General features: G+C 58.0%; 1 protein-coding gene across 1 annotated transcript in view; it reads right to left on the reverse strand.

The window, feature by feature from the left end:
* PLXNA1 (plexin A1) overlaps positions 1-20,769 on the reverse strand; it is a gene marked incomplete at its 5' end in the record, with an annotated part of 108,997 nt that overhangs the window by 37,754 nt on the left and 50,474 nt on the right. The window contains 4 exons of the mRNA XM_082004483.1: positions 2,686-2,876; positions 3,195-3,291; positions 12,519-12,719; positions 18,781-18,895. Of these exons, the coding sequence (XP_081860609.1) occupies positions 2,686-2,876; positions 3,195-3,291; positions 12,519-12,719; positions 18,781-18,895 (604 nt within the window). The remainder of the gene's footprint in view (positions 1-2,685; positions 2,877-3,194; positions 3,292-12,518; positions 12,720-18,780; positions 18,896-20,769) is intronic.

Consider the following 20,769-nt stretch of genomic DNA (forward strand, 5'->3'; position numbering starts at 1 on the left):
TCTGCTCGCGTCCCTGTGATGCGGGCAGAGATTCCTCTAGCACCAGGAGACATCTCTGCCAGCACTAAGCCCAGTGCCTGGACAGGCTCAAGCTATGGCCATGCTCATGCTGTGACCAAGCACGTGTGAGCTCTCTGCATTCCTGGCAAATCTGGGCGGCTGCAACCCTGGGGCCTGAGCCAGTTGGAGCCTCCTCCTCCTCCTTTTCCTCCTCCTTCTCACACAGGGCTAGTCCTGGATGCCACCCCTGCAGCGAGGAAAGGCCGACAAGCAGAGAGTGGGAAACATGCAGAGCTGGGGACCGTTTCTGCAGGGCCCCACCGCAGCCATCGCCTCTCCAGGGTTAACCACTGTCCTCCAGATTCACACTGGGCTGATCACCTTCAGCGTGCTCGAACAGGGGCACCAGGTCCCCCCTGCATGCAGGCCGCCCTCAGGACGAGTCCCAGGGCAGCAGCAGAGCTGGGACCCAGGGCATCCAGAGCCCCAGCTCCCGATGAGGTGGCCACAACTCACAATTTACACAGCAACAAAACCCCCCGGGGCTGCAGGGAACCACTGTACCCAGCTCAGCCCCTGCCCGAGTCCAGGATCAGGACTCCTTACGGCCGCTGCAGCCAGCACCAGGTTGGGTCTTCCCGCTAAATCAAGCTCCACTGGGGCGGCTGGCAAGAAGCGGCTGTTTGTTTGGTGTTTCTAAATGAGTGTTAAAAGCTGCTCGAGCACATTACATTCCTCCTCCTCCTCCGCGGCAAAGCTGACAAGGGCCACGCGTTCAGGGAGAAACAAGCCCGGGAATGAAATGACATCGTCGACTGCCCAGCGCAGGGAGGTCATGACTAAACAAGGCGCATGGGAGGAGGGAGCTGGCGAGGAGAGTGGGGGCTGCTTCAGCCTCCCCTTTCCCCCTTCCACCTCCAAACCCCCAGCCCCGACAAACACCGCCACTTTCCTGCTAATTGGTTTCACAGGGTCCTTTTACATCAACAAGCAAATGGCTCCGGTGGGCGCAGGTGGTGGGCTCACGCCCAGCTCTGGTGGCTGCAGCAGGGCCAGGAGGTGCCGAGGCCGAGGAGTTCCCCCTTCCCAGGGGAAGAGATATCGCTCTGAGGGTCACAGCCAGCACCAGGCAGGAGCCCACAGAGGTTTGGAGGGGGGCTGTCCCCACCACCAAGCAATGGGCAAGTGATTCTTCACTCCAAGGGTGAAGAATCGTGGTCATCTCCCAGCCCATCCCCACTACCCATGAAGACACCCGCACCCCGGTGGGCTGGGTAGGAAGGAGGCTCCATCTCCTCCTGAAACCGCTGGAGAAGACTCTTTTCCCCAAACACCCCGTGCTGCCCTCTCTGCACCAGGCTGCCCTCCGGATCGCATCCAAGCCTGCCCACAGCCCGAGGCACAGGTCAGGGCTTGTGGGAAGCAGCAGGCAACAGGCAGGCTCTCAGAGGAGCATGACACCAACAGCTACGCACAGCCATGCTGATCACCGCCTCCCAGGCACTATCTCAGAGCGGCACCGAGGTCAAACCCACCGGCTAACAGACCCGCTTCTGCTGCACCGGCAATTACTGCAAAATTTTACAATGACTCAGGGCAGGAGGGCTGCTACCGAGACTGGACACCATGAGCTGCTGGGAAGCTGCTGTGAGTGGTGTACGTGTGGATGCCTGCAGCCCTGGCCACGCGAGCACAAGAGGACAGGGCAGAGCCTTCAGCGAGGCCACCCTGGACCACCCCTGGTGTGGCCCAGCCACTGTGACCTCTGCTCTCACCATCCGCAGGCGTCCGGCTTTGGGATGTTCAGCCCAAACATCACGAGAAGCCATCAGGGACGGGGAGTCCTGCAGCCCCACACACAGCAGCAGCATCCTTGAAGGGATGCAGGCTCTGTGGCTTGACCCTGTTCCCCCAGGAACGGATCCCTTCTCCGGCCAGCAGCCCACCAGGCAACTCAGCAGGCAGTACTTCTCGCAGGCAGGGCTCTCTGCAGGCAGGGCTGTGCCCAGGGGAGGGGGCACCCCCCTCGCAGCTGCCACCCGGCACGCCGCAGCGCCGGTACGCTGCGAGAGGCAGGCAGGGGCAGGCAGCGCTGGGGAAGGCAGGACTCTCATTTCCAGCCTCCATCAGATAAGGCACTGAAACCCAAACAGATCAGATCCTGTGCTAAGACTCCGATAATTAACACCGGTGAGGCCCGGCCAGCCGTGGGTAAACAGAAGGTATCCAGCAGAAATACCCACCAGTCCCTCCTCGTGCACTTGGAGCCTGGCCCAACAGGCATGTGAACATTAGTATACGCAATCTTATTAAACAAAGGTCATAAACGCTGTCAGGGAAGGGGGATGATGAACGACCAGCGTGCATGGCAACAAGAGGAGGAGCAAAGCGGAGCTGTGGCTTTCCCGGGATCCTCTGGCCGTGCGCAGGAGGAGCGGTGGGAATCCTGGAGACGGGCCAGAAAGCCCAGTGCAATGGGGGTGGTGGAGAGAGGATTTTAGCCTTGGAAATGAAAGCGGTGACAGGAGATGCTCAGTCCTAAATACCAAGTAGATCTGGCTGCTGTGAGATGCCACTGGAGAGCCCTATTCCCATCTCAGTCCCCTGCTGCATCTCCACTCCCATCCCCATCTTCCATCCTGGTCCCCCCGCACAGGGCATCACCGTCCGCCCGTCCCCACGTACCTTGGTGATCTTGGGGTCGGTGCAGCGGCTGTTGCCGCTGCTGGCGTGCATCCAGCTGCTCTCGTAGGCCAGGCAGTGCTGCCGCAGCGAGCAGCGCCTCTCCAACACGCACCAGCCACACTCGAAGCGCGGGTCGGCCTTGAGGCACAGACCGCAGCTCTCCCGCAGGGCCGAGCACTTGTACAGGTGGGCTGCAATGGCAGGAGGAGCGCAGGGGTCAGCGTGGCCCTCCCCGGGCACCCACGCGTGCCACTGGCCACCGGGGGGACAAACCCCCCTGGGCAGGAGGCACCATGCACCCTAGACTCAACACCAAGGCAGACCTTTGGGCTCTCTCCCAAAGCTTCTTGGCAAGCCTCTTGTTGAGAAACGCGGCTGATCAACACAGCCGGAGCATCGCTCCCTCCCCAAGGCACTGGTGCAAACTGCAGGCAGGCAGGGGATGGGGAGGCTGGAACCCGGGGAGGGCACCAGGCTGCTTTCCCACCCCCGTCTCATCCCTCACTCACCCTGGATGTTCTGGGGGTTGTCGATGACAAAGTTCCCATTCCAGACCACGGACAAGTTGACCGGCAGGTCGCTGATGTCATTCCCTTCGTAGAAATACTGCAGGAGGAGACAGAAAGAGGCAGAGCCTGTTAGTCAGTGAGGCAAAACGCCCTGGTGAGGGGCACGGAGAGGCGTATAACCCCATTACGTGGATGTCTCCCATCAACCCAGAGGAGAGGGGTGGGGGCCTGGTTCGGACTCGCTGCCCACTGGTCAAAGCATCAGACACAGCACATGCAAACCAGTAGGTTAGACTGGCAAAAAAAGATAAATAAGCAAAATAGAGAGTTTCTAAATAGACCCAAATCCCATTAACCCAAAGGTCTGAAGCTGCTGCTGCTGAGAGAGGAGGAAGCAGATGGTGTCTCTGCGGCACACACATACCTCTCCCCACCAGGCACCCCAGCCCTCCCCCATGTCCTCCCCACTCCAGGGACACTCAGTCGGATGTTCGGGATCACGTTTGGGATCACATTCATCACAAGTGAAGCTCAGGGAGGACACATGGCAGGAGCAGATTCGGCACAGCCCTCCCAACACCCGGTGGGAGCATGTCCCCGCGGTCCCCTCCAGCCCCATCACCCATAACACAATGATATAAAGCTGCGGCCACATGGCCATGGGTGGGACAGAGCCAGGCACTAGGCTGGTGCCACGCCAGCCCTCGGAAAGATCTTGGGAGACCATCCCTGCCCTCCACACACCACCTCCACACTGCATCCCCAGCTGCCCTGCTGCCAGCCCCACACCATGCTTGGCTGTTGGCTGTACCCTCCTCCAGGACTGGCACCACAACCCTGATCCCCTGAGCTCCTGTGTAAGGAGGTGACACTGGGGGATCCCCAGCTTCAGGGGACCCCAAATTCAGGCCCCAGCATGCGCCGCTGTCCAAACACACCCACCTCTGCTGCTCCTTCCAGCTTGGCCGGTGCTTCCTCCCCACCCAAAGCCCTCTCCCTTGCCTCGACACACGAGCCCCAGTCCCGGCAGCCCCATCAATATTCCCCGCACAGCCCCTGCATGCAGGCGGAGAGGTTTAATCGATACAGAGGCAGGAAGGCAGTCGGAACCATCCCTGACAGCTAATGACCTCCTTCGGCAAGAGATTCCCTGCTCCTCGCCCGAGAAAATGACAGGCGTGTCAGGAGAGATTAAATGAATGATTCATGGGTTGCTGGAGTTTGTTAGGGAGCGGCGGGACGCGCCGGCAGCGGCTCAGCTGGCCGCGGGCTGGCCGCAGCCCTGCCACCTCCTCCAGCCAGCCCGAGCGTCACCCTTCGCAGCCCCAGTGCCACACCTGGAGGAGGTGGCCTCAGCATCTCCTCCAGCACTGTCCCAGCTGCTGCCCCACAGAGCACATTTGTCCCCTGCCAGTGACCACTCCGGTGGGTCTGCTCTGCTTGAGTCCCTCTACAGGAGGCAGGGACATGAAGGAAGCCAGCATGCCCAGGTGGCTGTGGGAAGCTTGGGTGCTTCTCGCCTCATCATCAAAGCTGGTCCTTTCTGTGCTGAGCCCCTCCCAACCAGGCAGCATCACCAGCCACAGTCCAGCATTAGACACGGCACCAAAATGGGGCACACGGCTCAAGTGAAACATGGCTACGGCAACGCACCCCTCCCTTAACCATACAAGGTACAAACGAGACACCAAGCCTGGTCCTCTGTTACACCTCCACAGTTTTTGGCTAGTGGTCCTACATCCAGGGGCCACCCCACCCAAACGCAGGATGGAGGACCCCAGAACGCAGCCCTCCCGGGGAAGAAGGCTGTTGCCAATCAACCGTATGCAGCAATTATAAGGCATAAAACATCCAACCGCAAACTCAACCCTTTCTTGAGCGCCCAACAGCTCCACCACCACCTCCCCTCTACAGGAAGAGCCCGATCACCCACCACTATGCAGCCTCTCAGCCCCTCAGACACAAGCACCTCTCACAGTGTTTGCTCAGAGGACCTTCAGCCACATCTCCACCACGCACCTTCTACAACCAGAGCCTCTCAGCAACATTCCCATCACCCAGCCTGGGAAGATGGAGCCAGAACCAGGCTGGGAGTTCCCGTATCCTACACCCACCCAAGGACATCCCCAGCAGGACCATGATGAGGAGCTGACCAGACCCGTAGCAGCGAGCAGAGACCATCCCCTGGCAGCAGGAGGGAGCACGTGCTAGGGAGGGCGGTGACGGCGCTGGAGCAGAATTTAGCTGTGACGAGCCACGTGGCAGCGTAAGTGAAATTGGCATTTTCAATTTGTACTCTGACATGTCTCATTTGGGGCCCTGGCATCTCGGGAAGGCATCCAGCCTGCAGCTGTCCAAAACACTTATTTGCATCTCTCTGCCCTGGCTGCTTTTGGAAATTAGTTCTTCTGGGAGGTGGGTCAGAGGAAGAAGAATAGGGGGAGAGGGAGGGAGAGCATTAACTCTTCATGCACCAGCCTCGAGACAGCAACAGTGCAATTGCACAAGAGACGGCGTCCCTCTGGGAAAGGACGCCATGCTGAGGATGCTGCATTTGCCGCGGCGTGGAGGTGGAGCGGACGGCGCGGAGCGGCCAGGAGCACAGGACTGTGCGGAGGGAATCAGCAGCCAGGAGCAGAAGTTCTCACCCCTGCTGGCGTTCACTGCGTGGGATCACCAAGGGAACGCAGATATCAATGAAAAACATGTCCTCGGCATCTGCGTTTCCATCAGCAGCCTCTCACCTGCCCTGCAGCGGACCCGCAGCTTGGATGCCATCGCTGGTCCCTGTAGGATGCCAGAGCTGGAGCAGTGGCTCGGCAGCATGTGGGCAGGAGCTGCGGCCGCAGGGGCTCAGGGCTCAGCCTCCTGGAATGCCAAGATCTGTCAGATCCCTCTCTAATTTCCAAAGCACCTCTTATTTTGAAGGATGTTTTCAAAAGACCTCCCTGCAGTTGCTCTTGCCGTAGCATGGGCAGGAAGGTGCCCTCTCCACCCGCGGGCACAGCCCCAGCCGGGGAGGTGGCAGCAGCATCCAGGCTACGGCAGCTGAGCAAAGCAGTAGCCACTTTCTGGCCCTGAAGGCCCCACAACTGGTGGAGATCAGGCAGGGGGGTGCTTACATCCTCTCCATCCCATGGGATCCAGACAAGAGCCCACGGGCAGCCAGCAGGTCCCATCACGCTGGCTCCTCCCTGCTGCTAGCTAGCAGTGCTAAGCACCCATTAAACACTTAACTGTTATTAACTTCCCAGTTAATCAATCGCCGTGGCTGGCAGTGATGTGGGATGCACTGCGGGAAAGGGGGCCAGGGCAGCGTGAGCCGGCGGATGCCCTTACCCAGGCAGCCCTGCTGTCAGACCACCCTTCCCTCCAAAAAGGCGCCTCGAGGCCGAGTTATGGGAAAGGGACGTTTGCTCTGGGAGCAAAAAACAACAGGCAGAGCCCCAAGAGCAAAGCAATGGCACCCAGAAGAGAAGCGTTCTCACACGGCACGGCCCACAGAACGGGACGGGAGAAAAGATGTCATCGAGTGAGTCAGCAAGCAGAGATGTGAGCTGCTTGGCTGCTTACCCGACCCAGCCAGCCTTTCTGTCCCTTCTCTGGAACAGCCTACAAGTTGAGTGTGGAAGGGCTGATGGGGATGCACCAGCCCCACCGACCTGGATATGGCTACTCCCAGTAAGGTCTCCTTCTGGAGGGATGTGGTTCAGGCAAGAGGACTCCTCACAAAGCCTTTATCAAGGCTCTTCACCCAAAACTTATCTCGGGCATCTTCCCAAGTAATAGCTGACGACCTCATGTGCTTTTGACAGCTCCAGTTCTCACACCCGCTCCAAACCCACACGGGGGATGCCCACGGGCCCAGTGTGCTGAGAACTGTGGGTGCCACATGCCCTGAAGGTCTCACATTTGGTCCTAGCAAGCCCACTGCTCACCCAGCGGCTACCAGCAATGGGCACCGAGAGCCGCCCAGCTCCCCGTGGGGTGAGGGATTCAGCCACGCTCCCAGGGGACAGAGCCGCAGCCAGCAAGGCGGCACTCCAAATCTGGGGGTGGGTGGCACTGAGAAGCACTTTGAGAAGCTCCTGCAAGCACTGTGCCAACTAGCCAAAGGCACTAGCCCTTCCCAGTCCAGACGAGGCAAGGTGGCCCCATGGCCATCACACCCATCGCATCCATCCCACTCCAGCCACGACCTGCACAAGCCAGCACATGAAGGAAGGGAGGGACTCCGCTCCCTGAGGAAGGCAGCGGAGGGGCTGCTCCTCTGCCCTCCGTGAGCAAACCCACACATCCAAACTTCCCTTGCAACCCCCCTCCCTCGCACATGCACCATCCCCCTGGGCTGCATTTCTGGAGGAGCGCTTGGGCTGCAGCTGTGTCCTATTTTTCTGTAGTTGATGACCTCAACTCCTTCCCCGCACTACGGGGACGGCAGTAATGTACATCGCGTCTCGCCAGGGCTCAACTGCAATTCATCATTATTTTATCTGCTGGAATTTAATTGGATCCTATCAAACTCTCCTGATACTCCCTTTTCACTTTAAACACTGCTGCAGGAAAGATAAATGTAGGCACCGCTAGGACGGAGAGCACGGCTTTGTTGGCGAACGGTGCTGGGGTTGTGGGCTCCAATCCTGTTCCCCTCTCCATGGCTGGTTAATTAGAGATACATATACTGGAGGTGTGCGGCGCTCGGAACAGGGCATGTGTGTATGATTTATGTTCCTCTATAAATACACCCTAGGCCTAGTAAAATACCGTCATCCACACAACAGCATAACTTGACGGTAATGCTTGGCCTCTGATTCTGGATGTCCTTTTGCTCTTTTCACATAAATCTCCTCCTTTCCTCCCCCATCACACACAAACTTCTTTGCCTGGATTCCTCCTGCCCAAAATTCAGCAGGGTGTAAGTGAGAACCCGAGACCCTGGGAAGATGTCAGAGCAACACTCAGGCTCCAACACAATAAAAAAAAAGACTCAGAAAACATAAATCTACCAGGTCTTGCCTGCCTTCCCGGCACGAACGCCTGGGGCTGGGCACCCCAGCCTCAGCATCCGCAATGGGTACCACTCGCGTGCCCCCCCCACCAACCTGGCTTGCTCCGCACCCACATCACTTTGTCACGGGGATAAGCCGCTCCGGGACGGACACCCCGACCCACGCCTGGCGGGAGGGGAGCGACCTCCAGAGCTGCAGGCAAAATGAGTGGGCAGGGTGGGCTGCCATATCAGCGAGGAAGAAGCCGAAAGGGGGACAGGGAGGTGACACAGCTGCTCCTCACCACACGAGGCTTTGGTTAAAAGGAAAGGGAAATAATTGAGGCATAAAGTTTAAAGTGCTGAGACGACAAACTCAAATGCTCATGGAAAAGAGATCAGGGGTTCTTCCTATTTTTACATTTAAAGGGAAAGAGCAGCTCTAAGGCTATTTCAGAGAGGAACATTAACCCCTGACAGCAAGAAACACCTGTGGCCATTTTGCCAAGGCCAGGACTAAATCGGATGAAGTCCAGTTTTACAAGCAGTAGTGCACATTCAGGACTGTGTTACTTTCTAACAGCAAAACTGTTTGGTTTTTGGGGTTTTTTTCCAGCAATCGGAAAGATAAGCCCCATTGTGGGATGGCAGATGGTAAAGAATGGACAAAGGCAGGGATGCTTGGAAAAAGAAATTCAGGCGTTACCCGCACACATTAAGACAGGTGACCACTTCTCCACCCTCTGTTGCAAGAAGCAAGCCTGAAAATGTCTGCCTCCGGAAGATTTAAAGTAACCAATTAACAAAAAATAGTTTACTGGCAAAGAATTTATTTTCTTAATTAGGTTTTTCTTTCCTTTTTGCTTCTGCACAAAGCATGTGGAAAACCTTTAAGGTTGCTTTCCTCTCGAACAGCAGAAAGACACCAAAGTGAGGAGGCAGAAAAGGTTTTTTTCTGCTTCTTTTTTTGCCCTGGGATGTGTGGGGAACACCAGGCCTGGTATCCTTTGAGTGCACTGAAGATCTATTGGGTGTCTCAAATGATGTTTATAGTCGACACTCAAACCTTAATGAATGGACTGCTGAATATTTAACCAAGATGTTCTTTCTTCAAAGTGCTAACATGTCACTGGAGTTTGACAAGCACTAAAACTAAACAAAAGCTGAAGAGTTTTAAGCAGGCTTGACTTATTATCCATTCCATTCACTCTTGATTCAGGAAAGCATCCCTAATTCCACAGACTAATTAACCTCCTGTTTAGATCCCACTGAAGTCCTGGAAACAAAGTGTGCTTAAATGCCTTCCCGAGGAGAGGACATCCATTCCTCACTTGCTGGCTGGGATGATATCATCCTTTCCCTATTTCTCCACTCCCCAGTGTCCTCCACACCAGGCAAGACCCAAAATCATAACCCAAAGGATGAACTGCAATGGAAGAACCCGGTGGGTCACGGGTGGGTGACTGGGCAGGAGCCTGAAGTGCTATCAACCAGCCAGATGGACTGCAAAAAAAGACGGGGAGGAGACAAGCATCACAGAAGTGTGAATCTGAATCCCCCACACCATAAAGCAGGCTGGCTAAATGCCCTCAAACATTAAAGCAGGCGAGCAGACCCTGAAAGCAAGACAGCTTCTTTCAAGCCAAAACTCTCTTCTTCCGTCTGTGAAGCCACCCTGCTCATGAAAGTCACGTCTCCTGACTGAGACCGCAGCCCCATGGAGCTGCTGCCACCTGCTCCCACACCCACACAGCCCGCAATGCTTCCCACGCACTCTCCAGACAATTTGCTTTGCTTTCCAGGTATCCCTGGCAATTTTCAGGTCAAACATCCACCACTGTCAGTCTGGGACGAGGTGCTGGTCACCTCAGCTCCGTGTGGGGACCATACGGCAAGCAGGCACACCTCAAGCCTTCCCATTCATTTGGACAAGAGCTGCAGAGGCCGTGCAGCTCATGGCACTGGTGCCGGCAGCCATGGCACCCCTTGGGAAACACAGGTGGTGGTTTTTGCTTCTGCCTCTCCCTCCTGCCTTGCAAATTGAAACTTACTGAGGAGAAATGAGTCCACATGATTCAGACCCCCCTCTGAGCCCCACCACCACTAGATGAGGGCTCTGCGCTGGTGCAGGCACCTCTCCCCCGGCAGCCCCCAGGAGCCCCGAGGCTGCCGCTGCCAGCACCACGCAGCCGCGGCGCTTCTCTGTAGGGAGCATCCTGCAGCACACACCGTCCCAAACTGCTTTTGAGTGAACTAAGCCAAACCTCACGCTAAAGAATTGGGCAAGAGGGAACTGCCAGCTCTGCCAACTGCAGGCAGAGGAGACCTGGCAGGAGGCTGGGCTGGCCGAGGGGCGCTGGGCAGGCAGGTGCTCACAGGATGGCCCCGTGAAGCTGGGGACCAGCAAAGCACCGCGAGGGATGAAGGTCTGCAAGCCAATATCCGCTTCCCCCACAGACCTCCTGTGCCCTGGGCAGACGCAGGTTTGGCTCCCAGGTGCTCACACAGCTCTGCGCCCGGCCGGGGCCCCTGCAGGCTGGGCTCTCTCTTCAGGACAAAGAGATGACATTTCTGCCACACTCTGCAACAGGGCAATGGTTCCTCCAGCCCATTTCCAGACACAGGTGCTCCGGCAGTGGGACCGGGCACAGGCACATTGCAGAACAGCCCTCGAACAACCAAGCGGGTACCTGGATGTAACCGGCCTTCGGCCAGGACAAGAGTGGCTTGGCTGACCCTCAGGAAACCTCCCACATGGCTGCAATGGAAACAGAGCAGCCAAGCTTGGCTGCCAGCAGCAACGAGACCCCAGTGAAGGGACCCCCACCATGGTGGTGTCTCTTCTCACACACAGCCATCATGTTCCCCTCAAAGCACTAACACCGAGCCATGCAGGTGACAGGCAAGACGGGTACGGGGACAGATCCACGGGGTGAAGCCCTGGTGAGGGTCACGATCAACAGCAGAGACAAGCAGCCAAGACAGCTCTGCTGGGCAGCACTCAGCTTGGCTTCTTTTCTTCCCCGAACAGCAGCAGCAAGACAACAAACCTTTGCGTCAGCTAATGGCTTCTCGCAGCAAAGCGCTGCAGGCACTGCTCCGGTCCTGCGCCTCCCAGGAGCCTGCCCTTTGTGCCACTGCCTGCACTCGCCCCCAGGCCGGCACAGACCCACCGACAACATCTGGCAGCTCAGGACAGGAGCGTTTCTGCTCCTCGCAAACTGCGTGTCGCTGAGAAAGAGCCCCGGCAGCAGGCGTCCCCCAGCACAGCCGCCCAGGGCAGGAGGCAGCGACTCGGGATGCCCCTCCTGCCCAACAGCCCTGGGAGCGCAGCCAGGGCTGGTCTTCAATGGCCTCTAAATGTCACTCGTGCCACTGGAGGACCGGGGAGCAGCACTGGTGTTAGGCTGCAAATGACCTTTCACAGTGTGAGTGATGGAAAACAAATTTGAAAAGGATTAAAGGAGAGAGAAGGGAGGAGCCGGCTCCTTGCGGATGAGGGCAGGTTGGTGCAGAGCCCAGCGGGGCAGCCGAGGAGCTGAGCAACGCCAGCTCCAGGGGCACTATTATCACCCTGGATGGGTTTGCTCATGGGCTTCGTGCTCCCGGCGTGGGATTGCTATGCAGCACGGGGGACACACGTAGCTCACCAAGGGGCTGCAAAACACCCTCTCACTTAGAGACAAGGCAAGCGGAGAGGGTAGAGCAGGCAGAGATGCCTGCAGAAGTGATCTTAAGCAGCAGAGCTGCAGGGAGCAAGGAGGAAGAGGCAGGCAGCGATGCACCAGCAGGGCCGGGATGGCGGGGGGGCAGGCAGGCAGGGGGATGAGGGTCGGTGCCAGGGACGGAGAAGGGCTGCAGGGGAGGAGGGGAAGCACTCATGGGGCTGGCAGGCACGGCTGCACGTGGGGCAGCCTGTGCGCAGCGGGACACAGAGAAGGTGTTAACTTGATCCTGCTTGTAAAGTGGGATGGCTTGGTGTCAGGGGGAAGCGAGAGCAGGCAGAGGGGAGGGGGAGGCAAGGCTCTGGCACGTCCAGGCCAGCTGGCTCCAGCCCAGGCAACTTTCTTCAGCTTTCCAAAGCCAATTTCCTTGGAAGTGCTCCTAAAGCCTGGCGGCTCCCCCAGGGCGGCTCTGGCATTGAGCCTATCCAGAACAATCCTGGGCAGCAGACTCCCCATGCACCTGGGGGAAGCAGGGGTAAGCCCACCCCACACCCCACAAGCACAAGAAAACTCCCGTTACCTGACCACAGGAGAGCAAACCCGGCGGTGCAATGAGCTGGGAAGCTCCCAGTGAGCAAACGAAGCCCATGCCGAGGTGAGCCACACACTCACCGAGGTGTTCTGGCACTGGATGCTGGTGCTGTTGAAGCGCAGAGCAGTGACGCGGGTGGTGCTGCCGGGGATGTGGAAGATGCACTCGTAGTTGCGCTGGCCGGACTGCGGCTGGGGCAGGTTCTTGGCTGTCAGGGTGATGGGTTTCACCACGCCCACGGGGATGTAGATTTGGGTGGAGGGCAGGATCTGGGGGCAGTCCTGCAAGAGGTGCAAGGGACAGCTGATGAGAGGAACACCGCACAGCCTCAGCATCCTCCCCCAGCATCCCCACAACCTCCCGTTGGCTGGAAGGCTGGGCAATGCACTGCAAAAAGACCACCCTGAGCACAGGCTTGAGTAAATCCTTTGTGTGCAGCCAACCTAAACCAGCACCTCACAGCTGCTTTGACCAAAGCCCTGAAGACAGAAAAGGAGCGCAGAAAGGAATGTGGCAGCAGGGCAGTGGGGTGTTTTCCACAGCTCAGGTTGACCCAGGCAGGAGATGGTGAGGGGATTCAGCTGTGGGACCTGCAATCTGACACTGCAAGAGCAGCACACATTTGGGCAAAATGACTGGTAATGAGATGGGCTTTAATGCCATCACTGAAGTCAGTAGGTTTCCGAGTTAACACCCACTGGGCTATGCACTGTCAGGCTACCCCCTCAGCTTTCCTGTTTCCCTTCGAGCCTCCATCCCCCTTCCTTGACAAGTGGACAGAAAAGCCTTCGCCCCTTTGACACTGCAACATGCTTCTGCAGTGTTGCAGAGAACCTGCTCTGCAGCAAATGTTGCTGCTGCTGCTTCTATCCATGGCCAACTCAAAGCAGCACCACCCCAGCCAGCCTGGCTGCAGGCTGCCGAGAAGACAGCGGTTCCAGCAAGGGAATGCCGTAAGTCCAAGCCCAGGAGGAAGGCAAGGGCTGGGGGCTCGGCACCACCGTGCCAGCACCCCACAATCCTCAGGGAAGGAGCTGTTGGGAGGGCAAAGCACTCAACTTTTAATAGCCGCTGGCTCCCAGCTGCTCCGGGGGAGCCGATGAGCCTTGTATGCAAAGCACAGGGGAGCAGGAGGCAGCAAAAATAAATGAGCTCAGGCAGCAAAACAGCTCTGCAGCCCCGGCGGGTGCCACTTCGGCAACAACAGCCTGATGCAACCCCAACCCCGCCTTGCCGAGCCTGGTGGAGGCCTTGCACCTACAGCAGCGACTCCTGGAAGCATCAGCTTTAAATAACGGCAAAGGGGGAATAACGTGTGCTGAAACGAGCTGCTCCGAAAAGAGAAACGGCAGCAGCAGCACCGGGGGTGGAGGCAGCCGCCCCACTGCTCTCGCAAGGCTGCTGTGGCCATGGCTCAGCTGTGAGGGCAGCTCTCGCCCCAAGGCCACCGGCAGCCACGCGTGGCCAACGCTGCCCAGCTGTCTCCTGCCACCCCACAGCGAGCTGGGCCGGACCCTGCACAGCACCAGGCTTTATCTCAGCCTGCAGGATTAATCTAACTTTCAAACGATGCAGAGAAATGAAATTGTTTCATTTGGCAAATACTGACAGAAAACCCTAACTCATTTTACTCTTTAAGTTTCCTGTTCTTCGCAAGTCTGTATTCCCCAAAAGTGCAATTTTTAATGGAAGAAACTACTTATCCCCAAAATGTGCTAAACAAAATGAAAGCAGAGAGGAACAGCAGTGCCAGCCCCAACCCAGGGATGGTGACAGGGCTGGGACAGTCTAGGGACCCTCAGCACTGCCCTGCCACCTCCCCCTCCGTATTCACCCCTCTGCAAAGCGGGGCTGAAGTTGCCCCCACTTTCAGAACCAGCTCAGGGCTCACAGCAGAGAGACCCTGCGTGCCCAGCTGCCATTTATAATGAGCAGTCCCAGCCAGCTCCCGGCTCAGGGTGGTGATGGAGGGAGATGTCCCCACCGGCTTGATCCCTGCCACGTTGCAGGGGGACCGCGGGGGTGGCACATGCCTTCCCCATAGGGCACACACACGGTTGGTGAGATTTAGCTCCCAGCTCGTTCTCCAACGCCTTCACCTCCTCATTTTTCCATAATTATCGCTGCCGGCCCGGCCGGGATGGTGGGTAAGTCCGTGCTGCCCCAGCTGGGCTCACCACGGATGCTCGCAAGACCAGTGCCTGGGGAGCATGGCAGGCCCGTGCGTCCCTCTCGCCGCGCAGGCAGTTGGGCTCGTTTTGCTGACTCGTGGTTTGAGCCGAGTTCCCCCGCGACGTCACATGCTCCGCATCTGCCGGAGAAGTGTCTCATCCAGCAAAAATGTCAGCCTGCGCCCGCACAGGAAGCACCTGGTGCTGGTGGGCGCCCGGGGTGCCCAGAAGGGTGGGGGCACCGCGACAACTCATTTCCCCTACAAGCAATTCCAACCACTGACAAAACTCACCCTGGCACTGCCCAGCACTTAGATCCCTTGGGAATGCTCTGCACAGCCCACCAAGCTCCTCCTCCTGCTGAAAACAGCCCCGCCCCCGAGGAGAGCCCTGGCTCCCAAAGCAGGGAGCTACAAAGGGATGGGACGAGCAGAAAAGCAAGACCCTGACACACACTTTCCAAAACACTGCACAGCTCGGATATTCTCCATTAAAACCATGTTTCTAGCTGGATGAAAAGATGACCAGGGTTCCCAGGTTTGCTTGAAGAGGTAAGAGGTTTAGAGTCATGCTGCAACTGCTGCGGTTTGAGCTTCTCTGGCAGCTCCCAGCTCCAGCTGCAAAGCTGCAAGGAACCATCAGCGGAGGTGGGATGAAGGCAGTCTGGGGCTGGGCTTGACCCTGGCTTTGAGGGTCCCTCACAAAGGCCTCAGCCATTCCCACTGGTGGGGGAACGAAGAACAAACACAAGCCAAACCTGCTTAGACCGAACCAACATGCTTGGTCCCCACAGGTCAGGAGCCTTTCACCCTCCGTGGCAGCTCTGCATCAGCAGGCAGCAGGGACTGTTGCAGGAGAGCAGCTTTTTGGGATGGGAGACTCCAGCGTCCATCGCTGATCACCCCACGGCCACCACTGGGCACCGTGAGCGGGGAGAAGCAAACAGCTGCTTCATCATCCCTTCTCCACCCCTGCACCCCCCAGCCACCACAGCTGCTGGGCAGGGACATCCTTCCCGCTGCTGCCATTCCCAGGCACTTTTACATGAGTGGTGGCTCCTACCCACACCCCGTTCCTGCCCCGCCACCCCCCAGAAACCCATGCAAACACCCCCTGCATGCCTGAGCAAGTGCCATGCATTGCTCTTTGCATTTTCCTACAGAACAGCTGCTTTCCCACCTGGGAAACCGTGGTCAACCACCCATGGGAACCAGCAGAGATGGAGTTAAACGCTGCTGTTTACCCCCATCCCTGCGTCTCCTGACCAGTGCCCACCACACTCCAACCAACGCAGACAGACCAACCAAATCCTGCTTAAAATAACCCTCCCAGTTAGACATCCTCCCACAGAGGGGATGGGGCTGGACATCTACTGTTAACTGGTCCAGTGGTGCCATGGGCTGGCACCGAGTCGTCCCCCCCCACCGCACTGCCCTGCTGGGGACCGGGACAGCCGGGAATGGGGACGGGATGTCTCACCCCAGCCCGGACAAGCAGCCCACAGCAGCGGCTAGTCTGAGGGTGTCTCGCCATCCCCGCCGGGAACTGCTGAGGCCACACCGATGTGCAAACAGGCTGAGCCAGGCGCTCCAAACCTCAAGCCAGGCACTGCTCCAGGTCCCAGTGTGGCCAAAAGGTCTGCTGGGGGACAGCCTGCCCCTGCTCGGGAGTTCCCAGGCAGCTGGCCCGTGGGAGCAGCGCGCGCATCCCACAGACAACACCCCCGGGTGGTACAGCCAGATGCTTTTGGGTTCGCCTGGCAGGGAAGGGGGAAGAGCCCAGCAGGCTCCCCATGCTCTCAGCAAGGGGAACGGGCAGACGAGAGCCATCAGGCTCCAGCGGTCTGGACACCACGTGTCCCGTGTGCAGGAGCAATGCTGGGGCTGGCTGGAAGTGCAACCTCAAGAGCAGGCTTCTGGGATGCCTGGGACAGGCCGATCCCTTGCCAGAGCACAAGCTGGGAGAAAACGGCTTTGTCTCATCTTCTCACATTACTGAATCTCCCCTCACGTGGGGCCACTGGGCTGGGCTCGTTCTGGCCCGTGCATCACATGCTGAAGCACCGATGAGCACAGTGCAACCCCCTTGCACTCAGATGATACCTCCAGGGAGATGAGGGACAGTGCCAGAGCCCAGAGTTTGGCTGTCTTGTGGAAGGGGCAGGGGAAAGCCGTCGCCGCGCTATCCGAGCGGCACGGAGCGCTGGCAGCGTGGCCGTGGTGCAGCCCAGGCAGCTCCACGCTCGCCAGCAGCGTGGGAGCAGGACGGGCTGTTTGACGAGCAGAGTCTCGTTCCTGGTGCTTGCCTTTTGCTGTGCAGAAACAGCAAGCACCAACCCCACCTGCCCACGCGTGGGAGCAATGGTTGGGCTTTTCTAGCTCTCCCGATGCACTTGGCTGAGAGGCAGCTTCGCTCAGTTCCACACCTGGAATAAGGATCAAGACGAGAGCCAGCACAGCCCCATGCAGGACCACCACCATATTCTGCAAACCCATCCAATTCCTGAAGTCCTTAGGGGCTCCAAATTGGGGATTACCCAAGTAAGAGACCCAAGCAGCCCTCTTTGCAGGCTGCAAATCCCAAAGGTCCCCCCATAGACACAGCAGCTCCCCTGGGAGAGGCAGCAGGACCAGGGGCTCAGGGATGTGGTGGGTTGACCTTGGCTGGAAGCTCTATAGAGCAGCTTGGTGGGCACCCAGCATCCAGTCAAGGTCAACCCACTCCAAGGGAGCAGGGAAGCCATGCAGGACTCAGCCCCAGTACACAGGAAGATGCTCCTCCACCCATCTCATCCCTGGCACAAAAGCGATGGCACTGCTGGTGGCTGGGCAATGGCTCAGTAATGGCCCAGCTCTCCCGCTCTCTCCTGGGAGAGCTCTTCAAGTGAGGAGAGAGGCAGAGGGGGAGGAAGGGGAAAAAATTAATTGGGACATCTCAGCCACAGAGGGATCCATCTGACTCCACACCCAGCCCAGCACAGAAGCAGCGCGACACAGGGAGGACAACAGCCCTGATCTAGCAGGACACCCATGAACCCACAGGTTGCCACTGAGGACGAGGGCAGACCTCAGAAGGTACAAATTATAGGGGATGGAGATTCACTTGGAAACACTGCTCCTCCTGAGCGGGGAGATGCAGAGGCAGGCTTCCTCTCGGTGCCAGCCAAGATGGCAAAGACCTTGGGGGACATCTCGGTTGCTTGCCTTTACACATGGTCTGTGGACACAAGCCTTTCTTGTTCACCTCTGCTCCTGGGGACCTGGGAGGCTGCTGGGACACAAACTCTGCCAGAGCTCAGAGACTGAACTTTATCTGAGATGATCTGGGCAAACACTTTCTCCAGGACAACATCCATTTGAGCCACTCCCGTGAGGACACCACACAGCTTTGCTCCCAGCAGCAACCATCAGGCAGCACGACCCTTCTCGCTGGGCCCTTGCACAGGAGACTGTAAACCCAGGTAAGCTCAATCAGAGCCCCCTTCCAGGATAGGGACAGGAGAGAAACTCTCCTTCCCAAAACTCTCCCTTCAGGACCCAAATCAGCATTTACTTTAGAGCCAGCGGTTGCTTGCCAGACCTGCAGACCCAACCCAAGCAGTCAGCAATGCCACCACAGGCTGGGTACGTCGGGACCTCCTGCAAGCGCCCTGCCAACAACAGGTTTCCCTGGTGGGTGGCATGGATGCTGCACAGGACGAACCCCCGCAAAAGAACATGCTTCTTAGCAAAGCGTTTGAGATGAAGGTGGCGTGAGGTGCAGCAAAATGGTTTGTTTTATGGATTTCAACTTCCCCTCTCTGAAAACAAGTTGTTCTGCAATGACAGTTCAAGCTTGCTCCCTTCAAAAACATCAAAGGAAAATGCTTTAGCGTCTCTGCCTTTGTTTTTCCCTTCATTCAGCCTAAAGTGCTCTTGGCTGCACCCAGCTTCCCAAGCAGCCTCTCTGCAGAGGCACTCCTCAGCCAGCACAGCCTCTCCGCACCGGCACACGGTCCCAGCAGCACTTCCCACTCCTCCCTCACTGCTTCACAGGCAGCCCCAGCACCCCGGGCAAGGCAGTGGGCAAGGCAGTGGGAAAGGCTTCCAAAGCAGTTTTCCCTCTTCCCTGCAGTGCAGGGGGCCACGACAGGACTAGGACGGGAGAGGGGAGCCATGTCGCATCGCCTTACCTCGGAGAGCTTGACGCGACCCTCCAGGAAGGAGCAGTCGGCAGCGTTGTGGGTGCAGATGTGGCGGTACTTGCACCAGTGGCAGGGGAAGGAGCCGTTCACGCAGGACAGGCAGCTGTGAGAGAGAGAAGCGGGCAGCGTTAGGGCAACGGCAAGGCAGGGTCCACCAGGGCCCTTCTCCGGATGCTTCTGTGAGACAGCAGCCACAGGCGATCTCTGCCCCCTCATGCACAGGGTGCGGGCTGCGCGCCGATGGGCTGTGAGAGGAGATGCCTGCACACCCAGATCCCCGGGCTTTGCCCACGGCAGAGCGAGGGGAAACGGCCTTTCCAGCACCGCAGGGTTTGTGCCCCAGCCAGGGCAGCCACGCTCCCTCCTCCGCTTGGCAGGCTGACCCGGTCGGCCCCGGTCCTGGGGTGGGGCCGAGCTCCAGACTTTGGGAGCTTTATTTGGGTTCGCTGAAAGGCGATTTTAGCAAGAGGTGGCAGAACAAGGACTCTGCACCGCGGGGAAACAGGGGAGAAAGGGCCAGATTAATGCATGCTCATCGAGAGGAAAATTATAACTGGCAAAAGGTTGGGTCAGATTAACATTTTGGGACTGTAGAGCCTTTCAGCTGCTCACAATAGGTTGTGTGTGACCCCCTCCCTCGGCCCCCTCATCCTCAGCCCTCCGCAGCCGCGCGTGCGTGTGTGTCTGCGCTTCCACCCCCTCTCTCCAGCCCGCGACGTTTCCGTCTCCCTCCCCAGCCTCCGCGCCGGGCTCTTTGTGCGGTGGGATCGCGCGTGCCCCCCTCTCCCTGCCCCTCCTGGGGAATGCACTCGGGCACCTGGGGATGCCGGGGCGCGCGGGGATGCCAGGAGCATCTCCCCCACGCAGGGGGGCACATAGAGAGTCCCCTCCTTGTGCAACCTTCCACACAAGCGGCACCCCAACAGCCTGTCCCCTTGCTAACCCCCCGCGAAAGCATGCCCTCCCGGCACCATGAGGCATTGTTGTCTGCAAGCACAGAGCATCCTGCGGAGCCCACGGGCCGGAGGGCAGCTTTTGGCACCCTCACCCGCTGGGTGTGGAAGGGCCTGAGCCCTCCCTGCCACGCTGTCCCAAGGCTGCAGAGAGGTCCCACATAATGCAGCGAGCCTTCACGGGGCAGGTCTGCACCAGGCATGTCCCGTGCAGCCCAAGCTGCCCTCCCAAGGAGAAAACAGGGGAGCTGCTGAAGCATAAGCTCAAAGGCGAGAAAAAGAATCAGCATGTTTTGTTGGGTTTTTTGGTTTTTTTTTTTTTTTTTTTTTAAAAAGACAAAAAAAAAAAAAAGCAGCAGCACCATTTTTCTCCCTGGAAGGCTCATACCTGCTTTCACTGATGCGAGCACGAACAGGATCATGCCCAAAGCAATTATATTTAAACAAAGGCAGGATCTTCCCCTGAACACAGCCCTGGCAGGAAGCAGGCAGCCCTGCCCAGCCTGATCCCATTCCTAAATCACACGCTACCTCTCTGCCTCTAACCTCTGGGAAACGATGGGGGAAACATCACAGCATCACCGTGCGAGGCAACAGAAAGAAAATCTTCCTGGAGAGGGGGATCCTTGGGTGGCAGAGCCTGGCATGCCGAATCCCTGAGCCCTCCGGCAGACTTGTCACTTTGGAGGTGTGAAGACAGCGTGCGGCGGGCAGCTCGGGGTGCGGGCAGCTCAGGGTGCACACCTAGGGCTTTGCAGGGCCACCGCTCCCTGCACACCCTGGGGCTCCACACACCATTACATATACAGCAAGACCTTCCCAAATCCATGTGTACACACCAAGGAAATATTTAATTAAGCTGCTTGCAAAGGGGGCTGGAAGTCATTTCCATGTTTCGCTCACATTTTCACTTCCAAATGAACAGCCCTTTTAGCTTTACCCACAAATATGCTAATTGAGATGCTCCTTATGCAAATATATGCAATTTTATTTCAGCTGCAGAGATTCAACTTAAAAGCAGAGC

This window comes from Phaethon aethereus (assembly GCF_964289735.1).
Source record: "Phaethon aethereus genome assembly, chromosome: 11".
In the NCBI taxonomy this organism is placed as follows: domain Eukaryota; kingdom Metazoa; phylum Chordata; class Aves; order Phaethontiformes; family Phaethontidae; genus Phaethon; species Phaethon aethereus.